Genomic DNA, 12,194 nt, shown 5'->3' with positions numbered 1-12,194 from the left:
GTTATTTTTTTATGTACTTTTTACTTTAAAATAAATATAAATTTGAAATCTTAATTTAATAAAAATTATATTTTTTTAATACATTTTTTATATGTTAAGGCTATTTTAATATTATAAGAAAAAGAGTATAGATCCCATTTTTTGAAATAGAGGATAATTATGTATATTAAGTAGGGATATTGGCAACGATAATACCTAATATTTTTCAAAAGTTGCACTTTAATACCCAAATCTTTTTTTGGCGATAATAATACATAAATCTATAATTTTGGTGTATATGCTATTACTCACCGTTAATTGCTCATTAAATATCCACGTGACACATTTTTATTAGTCTAATTAGTGGAGATAATACCCAAATTTTTTCAAAAGTTACACATTAATACCCATTTTTTTGCGGTTATACCTAAATCTACAATTTTGGTACAACCGTTAATACTCATCATTAACTGCACGTTAAGTATCCATGTGGTACATATGGATTTTGTGATGATTTTAAACTAAATTATTTAAATTCTTAAATATTATAAAAATAATTTAAAATTTTAAAAAATCTAAAACATTATTAAAAGCTAATTAATAATATGGATTTTGGAATGATTTTGAGTTTCATTTTTAATTTGGGTTGTTTCGAATTTGCAAATCTTAGTTTTATTAATTAGTTTCTAATAATCATTTAAATTTTTTAAAATTTAAAATTATTTTTATAGTGTAAGTTTTGAAAAAAAAAATTGGGTATTAATTCTCTCTGAGTAAAAAAAATATGAATATTAGCTATTAACCAAATCTTTGTATTTCTCCATCTCATCTCTACAGAAGTTATTGAAAGAACAACAATACAATTCAGCAACCTTAATTGATCACCTATGATATATTAAATAAATTTAATAAATAATAAAAAAATTAATTAATTTCCTAATTATTCTATTAAATAAATAATAGTACGATTTTCTCAATACAAAATACTAACATTTTATTATTATATAAATCAAAAGGTTAGTTTGTAGATTATTTTTGACAACACTGTATCAAATGCAAATTCTAATAATGTCTCTCCGTCCTTGTATATGAGTACCAAAATGGACAAGAAATGTTGTGCACTTGTTGAGGTAATAGATACTTATCAAAATTTTCGAGTAATTATGATATTACCATTAAATCCAGTATATCCCTCCTTTTTTTCCACAAGATCTTAAATGGGGTTCTTTTGTTTCCTTGGCATGTTCAAGAATGTGACTCAATGGTAACAGAAGAGCATCCATACGCAATGGTGGTTCCAATCGAGTTGTTCCTGATGGGATTCGGCTTCTATCGTCAAAAACATTTTGCTTCCTCATTATCATTTTGCACACTTAAAATGCACAATGATGTGGCATGCATGCATCTTAAACCATTCAATTTTTTTAAGGTAGGACCCACTATATTTATATGTAGTTTAAGATGCATGTTACATTATTATGTGGATTTTGAGTGTGCAAAATAAGTGTGTCCCTAACATTACTCATCAATTAATACTAATAGTTATAAATATAACTTTGAGAAAGTTTAGAATTTTTTAAAATAAACTCATTACTTATAATTTCATTCAAATAATCAAAGAATAAATTCATTAATTATATTTTTGTTAAATAAAAATTTATATTGTCTCTACGTGATATGGGCTCATTGTAATAACCTGTAACGACCCACTACTCTAGACTTTTTGGACCATTAACGAAACTATACATAAAACTTACATTTTTGCGAAAATACCATAATTTATCAGAAACTTGTAGAAACAAAGTTTACTTTCATAAAATAAGTAGGATATGGGTACCCATTGTCTTTAAAACAAAAATAACTTAAAGTAAAAAGAGTTACATAGAAATTGCGGAAAATACATTTAAAACCATAAAAAAAACATAAACAAGACTACATCCTCAAATCGAATAACGCTCGGCCCCTTGACTCCATTCACCATCGATACACATCCTCTAAGCGTCACGAATCTTTCCACCTCTAAAGCTTATTTCCTGCACATAAACAGAAAGGAATGAGCCTAATGCCCAGCAAGGAAAAATCTAACACATAGTCATAAACATAAACATAATTTCATATAACGTAAAGACATATCATAACACATAATTCACTTATTATAATGGCCATTATTACTTGGGGTCCCATAGACTAAACAAGCTTATGCCCATGAAATTAGTGGGGTCCTACCAGCTAAATAGGCATATGCCCACAATCTTTTTGGGGTCTTGTTAGTCAAATAGGGCATAAGCCCAAGCCTACAACAAACACATGCACAACATATTCATAACATACTCTTATCATATCACAACATAACACATAAGATAACATAAACATAAACATATAGATCCTAGCCTATTTTCCGTACCAAAGTTACTGGGATTATGGACTGAGTTGGGACTTTTGGAACACTCCTAAAACCATAAGAAAGAGTGAGTCTAAGAAAGGAGATGAAATGAAAGAGATGGAAAGACTAAACCATAAAAACATACTTACCGACTTATATGCATAAGAGCTTGGATTCCCTAACCAAAATAAGAATAAGGTTAGGGGACTGAGTAGAAGGTTTTGAGAAAGGAAATAACATAAAATACAGAAGGAACTAGAGTTTTGGGTTTACCTCAAAGATTGCAAGATCAATCTAACCTCCACCGAAATACTATAGATTTCACTTCCCAAAGTGTTTGATAAGCTTATGATGTTTAAGCTTATAGTTTTTCCCCAAACCAGGTGTTTACACTCTCACACTCACTTAACACTAGCAGCTTCTGAACTTAGAGCAAATGGTGAATAATGGCTGGGTACTAGGTCCTATTTATAGAGTTTGGAGATGAAAAGATCTTGATTTTACTTGAATAAAAATAATGGCTTTTTAGGTGAAAATCATTTGAATAATCGTTCAGCAGAGGCTGAAGACTCGTTCAAAAGATGCTGGACTTATGAAGAAGTTTGAATGGCTGAAAGGAAAAGAATTCAAAAACAATTGAACATATGCTGAAGGAGGCGATATATCGCCCCCTGTAGGCGATATATCGCCTGGGCCAGTATGCCCGAGGCGACCGTGCATCGTTTCGTGTTTTCCGTATCTACGTGCTGCGACATATCGCCCCCTATAGCTGCGATATATCGGCACTCGCTGAATATTTAAACACGAAATTACACATTTTTAGCTAAGTTTGAATGGAGTAAACAGCCTTGACTAAGCCCTCAACGTACTCAAAGCTGCTGACTGACCCTATAACATTCAAACTTTACTCCTTATTAGATTTAATCCTCCAAAATACTTAATCCTTTATTACCATTCATAACATGTGCTTCAAATCCTATTGGTTGATGTCTAAACCTTATAATATAATAAATATGATCCTTAATATCAGTCACTTTAATCAAACCTTAGGTTATACTTAATATTCTTAAACTATAGATTAAACTTAGAAAATCTATAAGTACTACTATGAGTGTCCAAATAATTCCCGGTCTGAACCAAAAATCCATAGTAACAAAGATAATGCTATAAATACTATCATACTACTATCTATCTTAGCTAAGTAAAGTTCTTGGACTCTACATAACCAAGCTTATTATTTTCATATAAGCACCAATGTTATTATTTTCATATAAGCTCCTTAATTATAATCTTACGTTTGTTTTATTAGTTTATAGTAATGACTTGAGTGGTAGAATTTAAAAAGATTACTTTAAGTTTAAATTATTTGTTTTAGGGTATCATCTAATGATTTAGAAAATAATTATAATTTGGATAGTTGCAATTATTTTAGTTAGTATTTATAAGATTTTAGTATACGATTAAGTTAGTGTATAATTTTAAGTTTTTAATTCAATTATGCACACATGTTATTTGGTGGTCTAAGAAATATACATATGACATTAAAATTAAGTCTCAATTATTTAAATTTAGCTAGTATGGCCTAAATTCCCTATAAAATTAATAGGTGGATTTTTCATGAATTAATTAATTAAGTAATAGAGTTAAATTGAAAAACCAAGTGGAGACTTACCTGGTCTTGGGCATGTAGCATAAAAATAGGCTAGTTTTGACTCATTTTGAATTTTTATAAGATATGTATCACACTAGGCTTGAATTAAGTGACTATGTGTCAAGCTTACAAAATGGAGACTAGAAAGCTATGTTTATGGGAGTAAAAAACTAAGGAGAAAATCTAGTAGTTAGTTGAAGATTCTAGAGATAATTTAAATTCGGAATTATTGAGGTGTATACATGGGAGACTAAGAAAGAAATAAATGGAGACTTTGACTTCATTTCGCTACAAAAGGCAATGTGGCATTAAGAAAGGGAAATCAATACAAATCTTATAACAAAATTCAAAACTTCTCAACATTAAATATTTGGGTGATAATTTTTTCAATATAAAAATTAAATAAGTAGAAAAAACGAAAAATATAACGAAGCTGTATTTACTATACACAAGTCTAATAAGAGAAAAAATTTCCATCAATACAAATTGTTATTGTCAAACACAAACCCGTAAAATTAAAAAGACTGGCTTAACCACATCAGTGACCTCTCCCTCGACCATGAATTTGTTAGAAAATTAGTGATCAAAACGTCCACATGAATAGTAAATAATTATATCCCACATTTATTTTGAATGATTTTATTCATTTCTCAAAAGCTATATATAAACCTTAATGCTTTTATAGTTATTTACACCAAAAACAATATAATTAAAAGATATCTTAATTTAAAGATTTGCCTATTAAATTAGTGATGCAAGGCTGGTAATGTATTTTTTGATCCATACCGTGGTATCGTATAATTTGATCCATATCGCAATAGTAACCAGAACAATGGTACGCACCTTGAAGACAGAAAAGGATTAATGTTGTTAAATCAATTGTAATATTTACGAAATACTATTTGTTTTTCTTGATTTCAGACTAATCAAATCCATAACGATGTACTGAAAAATACAACATTTTTATTACCCAGCCAACCATCAGGTGAAACAAATACAATATGTACACTAATCAATCAAATGTACAGAAAAATACAACATTTTTATTACCCGGCCAACTATCAGGTGAAGCAAATACAACATGTACACTAATCAATCAAGTGAAGCAAATACAGCATGTACACTACTCAGTAAGATTGATAAAGTAGCAATTAATGCAAAACACAGTTAATTGGAAAGCAATAGTCATATTTCTAGTCGTCCAATTTACCAATAAGTAAATTATATACTGCTTGATCTCTTTATTAGCAAAAAAAAAAATTCAAAAAAAAAAAAATTCATCGAGGCACATTGTTTCATCAGCTGGCGTGTCCACCTTCACCATCATTTAAGTAATCACTAGAACCTGTTAGAAAATTAGTGATGAAAACGTCCACATATCTCACATTTATTTTGAATGATTTTGTATATTTCTCAAAAGTTATATATAAACCTTAACTATCTTATAGTTAATTACACCAAAAACAAAAGAATTAAAAGATATCTTATATTTCAAATTTAAAATTATTAGTTTTACGTTGAATTTACAATTAGTTATAATTAAAAATAGAGGAAATATAAGAGTTAAAATAAACTTAGTTAAAAGAAAATAGAGAAAATATAAGATGGGTTGCGAATTTATTTTTTTTATGATGCTTAGTTTCTTACAATTGAATTAGATTATAAACCCTAATTAAAGGATTGCTTACAATACTTACGTTACGTTAAGTGATGACTTAAACAACAAATTTGAAAAAAGTAAAATGTGAAAATCCAAATCAGCAAAAATGATGCAAAAAAACATTTGACTAAAAAAAATATCAATATTTACAATTAACCAATTCTCTTTGTTTCTCCATCTCGTATCTACAAAAGTTATTGAAATAACAACAATTTTATTCAGCAACCTGATCTCCTATGATATATTCAAGGATACTAATAAAAAAATGCAATTAATTACCTAATTATTTCATTAAATAAATAATAGCACAATTTTCTTTATAAAAAATATAAACTTTTAATTATTATATAAATCAAAATATTAGTCTGGAGATTATTCTTACTACACTAATACTTGTCAAAATTTTCGAGTAATTATGATATTACTATTAAATTCAGTGTTTCCTTCGCAGTTTCAAGTATGTGGTTCATTGGTAACATAAGAGCATCCATACGTAGATTATTATATTATTTTATATAATATAATGTTAGATTAAATAATATGACATAATGTTATTTGACACAAAATCAATTACAAATTTATAATTCTAAAATATTATTCAATAATGTTAATGTGTATAAGATTGAAAGTTAGACCTTTAATAATGAATTGGGTGCTGAAATAGGCCAGCGGTTTCCATGACCGCTGACATCCTATGCTGCAGCTTGGGAGGCAAGGACCACAGGCAGCCAAATCCAATTTTATATTTTTTCCAATTTAAACGGTTTTAACATCGCAATCTGCGTATCTCAAAATTTTATAAATAAGAGCTTAAACGAAGAGGGAGAAATAAGCAAATAGAGGAAATAAGCTTTTAACATTTATCTTAATTAAGTGGTTCCAATTGAGTTAGTCCTTATGGGACTCGGTTTCCTCATCAGGTAATGGTTCAAACCCTGCTAGCCCATCAAAGATCAAACCAGTCATGCATTGCGTCGGTCATACATCATAATACCTTATACATGACCCTTATAACAAAATTTGTGATTTTAGTTTGTACCAAACTTTACAATATCTTCATATATTGTCATAAGATTCTAATTCAACACAACTCTCATAGGACCAAAAGAAAGACAAAACTGCCATAATGGTTTTATTATAGGCGTTAAGGAGCAGCTCCTCACATTCTTAATTTTTTTATCCAATCCAAATCATCATTATTTTGAATGTTTCATCTCAAAACTCATTCCTTAATCGATTACCAAGATTTTTTTTTTTAAAATATATTATAAAGAAACAAACGAGATTAAAGTATAAACTGAAACCCCATTTAAATTTTAAAAAAAAAACAAATAAATAAGAAGACAGAAATCAATCCAAATCTTAAAAAAATGAATAGAAAAAACTAAAAAATATAACTAAATTCCACCGTAATTTGGAAAAATAACAAAATAACTAAATGAATTTATTCTTTCCTTAACTAAAAAGAAAACAAACAAAACAAAATAACTAAATAAATTTATTCTTTCCTAAACTAAAAAGAAAACAAACAAAAACTAAATGAAATATAACTAGTGATGATTCCTGCAGTAATCCAAGGCAGGTCCAGAAATGGAGACGGACCATGAATACGAACCATTAGCAGTGTTGCATGAATCAGAAGCCTGCAAAATAATGTCGCAACATATCGAGCTTATTTGACTGGACCCTCGATTATTGTATGCTATCATCTCGTTAATGCATGGATTAAGACGTTGCATTATCTCACTACAGTTACTCTTACTTGGCGGCGGTGTAGTAGGAGAAGGCGGTGTTGTAGGATTAGGATGAGAAGACGGCGGTGTAGGTGTAGGAGGAGAAGGCGACGTTGTGGGAGGTGGATGAGAAGAGGGCGGGGTAGTAGGAGAAGGCGGTGGTGTGGGAGTAGGACGAGAAGAGGGCGGTGTTGTAGGAGTAGGATGAGAAGATGGCGGTGTAGGAGGAGAAGGATGATGATGGGAAGGGGGTGGAGGAGAAGGCGGCGTTGTGGGAGTAGGATGAGAGGAGGGCGGTGTAGGAGGAGAAGGATGAGGATGGGAAGGGGGTGGAGGAGAAGGCGGCGTTGTGGGAGTAGGATGAGAAGACGGCGGTGTAGGAGGAGAAGGAGAAGGATGAGGGGGTGGCAGGGTAGGAGGAGAAGGATGAGGAAGAGGAGAGGGCGGGTAATGAGGGCAAGGTGGAAAATAATAAGGAGGAGGATATTGAGGATGGCGTGGAAAATTATAAAAATAGTAATGACGAGAACAATAATAATTACCCTGCAGAAAGAAATTTGTGTAGGGCTTATAAAGCCCACAATTACTGTTGTAGTAGATGTCGGCAATTGCATTACAGCAATTGGGAGAGATCGGTCTGCCACTGTATAGCATATAATTTATTTCATTGATGCAAGGCTGATATCGAATAATTTGATCGATACCACAGTAGTAACCCTCACAATTCAAACACATTAAAAGTGTAAACAAAACACTCATAAGTATCTTCATCATCATCTCTGGTGAAAAATAATTCTGTTCAATGAATATATATATATATATATATAAAAGAGATTAGAGTGGTTGAAATATTTTCAATTACTATTTTTTTTAATTATTATATGTTTGATTTTTTTGATATTTAATTTGAATTTGTAATTGTTAGTTATAACTATTATTTTTAGGAAAAGAAAATTATCTATTTATATTTATATTTATATAATTATATAAAGCTAAACCTAAAAGATGTTGAGGTGGCATCCTAAAAGTTCAGCATTCTATATTATTTCATTTATAGATTTTTTTAATTTTTTAACATATATTAATAAAAAAAAATTAATAGTTACAGTATAGCTGCTACCATTCTTTATTAATAATTAAATTAAATCATTGTAATTAAAGTAGAGCTACCATCGTTATTTGTTTGTGACAATATAAGAGCTAACTCTTATAATTAAGTAATTGAAAAAACTGTAATAGTGAATCTTTTATTTAGTTTTATCATTTGTTTATTTATCTAATAATAACATTTATATAAAATCCTAATAATATCCTAACAATAATAATGTAACTGAACTTTTCCTTTTCTTAAGAAAAAAAATTTTGATCTTTCCCTTTTCCATCGCCTAACTAACTAAGGAATAATAATAAAAATAATATTAATAATAATAACAATCATTAATTTAGTAACTGAATAGAGATAATAATAACTACTTAACAAATTAAAACAAAAACCTTACACCTCTAAACGTTAGACAATGTCTCTATGTGAATGTTATAAAACATTAGAAGATGAAACCATAGCATCAATGTTGACAAGCAGAGCATTTGGAAGTGGTCTCACAGAAAATTATTACTTAATATGAGAACGAAAGAAAAAAAATCGTATGTAGTCATTCCAATTACAGTTGATGCATCATACCAAAAAAATAGGCTATTTTTTAGCTCCAATCCTTAATGGCTCACAGTCTCCACAATGTTGATTAAGTTGTTGAGGAAAAAAAATGTTTAGAAAAGTCTTGAGCTGACCATTTTGTTTATATGAAAATGCCAAAAAAAAAAATACAGTAATAAGGGTTTTCCTGAAATTCATAAGAATAAATAAGAAGCATGAAAGAAACTAGCAATGCCATAAAATTTATAATATAAGTGAGTGATAAAATATGTTAAGCTACTCTTAATTTTTTTTCCAAGAAATATAAGATCAACAAATGAGTTCTAGAGCACAGGATGGAGAATTGACAAGATATCCCAAACGAGTTGTACAATCCTAGACTGTTATTGTAATGTTAAATAGAGAATAAATCACACCCTTAAAACTGATTTGGGGGCAAAATGCAAAAATAAATAACAAAATCCTTGTGTAAATTCCAGGCCTTTAGCATCAAGCTGCCAAGCACAACTTTGGAGCAGAGAAATGCTAAAACAGGGTTTCGATCAAATTAGAGTTATGATGAAACTTTTAAGTTTTTTAAGGCAGTCGTAATCAAGGAAAGTGTTGCAGGTGCTCTTTGTTTGTAGTCCTTCTCCAAGGCTGCTGCTGCCAGAGATTGTAGCTCACTCTCTTTGTCTTCCTTGTTCCGACCCTTTGCCAGCTGCCCAATGGCAGAAGAACACTGGTAACATGAAGTAAAATTTGTTTCAGTCACCAAGTTGCCAGCATTTGAACAATGGCCGTATACCAAAATCAAATATGTCTTGATATAAGTACTAAACATTCACGGGGCAACAATTGACACAAAAAAAGTGTGCAATAAATGAGCGTGTTTCATTAGAGAGAGCATACCAAGCAAACACCAAAAAGCGCTCTAGTACTTTTGCCTCCAGTCAAGTCAATAGTGGATGCATAGTATTTCTTTGCTGCCTGTAGATTTTCTAGTCCGCCAAGTGTGTAAAGTACCTGTTTACCATGAAAACAAGGGAAGACAAGAGAATATTAAGAAAAATCTCAAATCTTAGTATAGGAAATCAAAGTGATAGCAGTAACGCAGTTGGTGCACATAGACAAGATAGACACTTACGTCAGCATAGGCTAAGTGATGTAAAGGAACAGTAGGTTGTGATAATATTAGCTCTTCATAGCAGAATGCAGCTTGCTTGTACCTAGGCATAGCTTATCAGTTAGGAAGTAACAAATGGTAACATGAAAGAATAATAACATTTATGCTCAAAGAAAGAGTGCTTACATTTGAAGAGAAACGTAGATTTCAGCCAGGTCTCTCCAGGCATCATGATCAGCCATAAATCTGTAGGACAAGAAAAGGCAAATGAGCAACATGTTTCTCCTGTCATATGCAAACTTCTCAACAACAAAAAGCTAGAGTGCCCTACGTTTCAAGGTATTTATTTAGACAATCAATTGCCCCTGAAATATCGCCTTGTGCCTTTGCCATGGCTACTTTCCTCTTGAGGATTACCTATGTAGGAAAAATGAAAAAAAAAATTAGATAACCATTCCATATCTTTCTAAAAAGTTCTTTGATGAAAAAATAAATAAAAAGAGAATCCAGTAATACAAATCGATTTCATCAACTAAAACTAAATAGGTACAAAATTTTACTTGATCAAGGGGATTATCCTCTAAAAGGCTTGAGTAAGCCTTTTCTGCTTATGCCCAGGAGCCTTTTGCTTCAAGCAGCATAGCCTCTAGCTTACCTGTGATTTATGCCCATACCTCGTACAAAAGTTTGTGTAAGAATATCTTTCTTCTATTAAAACACAAACATTGCCACACTTTATCATAAAGTTTTACGAAATACTATTTTCAATAGAACGACCAGGTTTAATGTATAAGAGAATTAAGGATACCTATTAGAAAGACTAATCCAATTCATAATGATGTACCAGAAAATATAACATTTTTATTATTCAACCAACCATTAAGAGAAGCAAATACAAATTAGTAAGATCGATGAAGTAGCAATCAACGCAAAAACAACCAATTGGAAAGCAATAGTCATGTTTCTAATCCTCCAATTTACCAATAAAAGAATTATAAACTATTTGTTCACTTTATCAGCCAAAAAATTGTAAAAAAAAATGCATCGAGGACACTCTTTTTACTTTACAAAAAGGGAAAATATTATGTAAGTGTAGGCTTCATTTTTCGCTATCAACTAATTAAAAGAACTTGAAGAAAATGTTATAAGAAGACACAAATTTTACGTGGTTTAGATTATTAATTAACCCTAGTACACGAGTCTGTTGTATTGAGATTTGGGGAAACTTGAAGGTTTCAAGCTTCTATGGGGTTCAGTCAGCTCTTAGTACTCTGAATACAAAAATTGGGGGATCCTTTACAATGGTCCTATACCATATATGTTTTTATATAGTCATATGTTTTATAGGGTATGTTCCTATTATAGTCTTATGATTTGTGATATATGTTTTTAGTAGATTTTCTTTGCTGGGCATTAGGCTTACTCCATTATTTTTAGTGTGATGCAGGAAAATAATATGGAAGGCGGAAGGATTCTTGGTAGCTTGGCTTGTGTGTTGATGATGAATGGAATGAGTGGACTGCATAACGATCGAGGATGACGTTTATTTTAGTCTTTTGAATTATGTTTCTTTTGTAGTTTCCGCATTTAGATTTTTTAACAATTGAATTAAAGTTATATTTTATGTTTTTCTTTTAAACAATGGGTACTCATGCCATAATTTATATTATCATGTATTTGATACAATAATTCAAGTTTTCAATAAAGATATCTTATTTTCTTATGTATGTTTTATTCTCCAAAAATAGTAAGCTATGTCTAGTAAATTTAATGGTCCAAGGTCTTAGAAATAGTTTGGTCATTACATAATAATAACTTATAAGTATCATAAAAGAAAATAAATAATAATAAAGTAAAAAAGGACCCACAAGTCAAAGACTCATAAATGCTTCACAACTTTTTATGCAACTTTTGTTTTTATTGTATTAAAAAGAATATAAATAACACTTTATACCTACTCCACTACTTAACTTGTATGGAGCCAAATGACAGAAAATAATTGATAAAAAGAACAATAAAGTAAAACTTT

General features: G+C 30.3%; 2 protein-coding genes across 2 annotated transcripts; both read right to left on the bottom strand.

Moving 5' to 3' along the window:
- Positions 1 to 6,964: 6,964 nt before the first annotated feature.
- On the bottom strand, positions 6,965 to 8,060 carry LOC133791413 (vegetative cell wall protein gp1-like). Its single transcript, XM_062229342.1, has one exon. It carries the CDS (start codon positions 8,058 to 8,060, stop codon positions 7,224 to 7,226), a length of 837 nt encoding a protein of 278 aa, XP_062085326.1. The 3' UTR covers positions 6,965 to 7,223.
- Positions 8,061 to 9,327: 1,267 nt separating this feature from the next.
- LOC133790771 (uncharacterized) lies at positions 9,328 to 10,877 on the bottom strand. Its single transcript, XM_062228531.1, has 6 exons — positions 10,726 to 10,877; positions 10,497 to 10,582; positions 10,352 to 10,411; positions 10,187 to 10,268; positions 9,952 to 10,065; positions 9,328 to 9,781 (listed from the first exon to the last, which is right to left on the bottom strand). Exons 2-6 carry the CDS (start codon positions 10,556 to 10,558, stop codon positions 9,614 to 9,616), a joined length of 486 nt encoding a protein of 161 aa, XP_062084515.1. The 5' UTR covers positions 10,559 to 10,582; positions 10,726 to 10,877; the 3' UTR covers positions 9,328 to 9,613.
- Between the last annotated feature and the right edge of the window lie 1,317 nt (positions 10,878 to 12,194).

This window comes from Humulus lupulus, chromosome 7 (assembly GCF_963169125.1).
Source record: "Humulus lupulus chromosome 7, drHumLupu1.1, whole genome shotgun sequence".
Lineage (NCBI taxonomy): Eukaryota > Viridiplantae > Streptophyta > Magnoliopsida > Rosales > Cannabaceae > Humulus > Humulus lupulus.
Note: the sequence above shows the minus strand (reverse complement) of the source record. Positions and strands in the feature narration are given on the sequence as shown.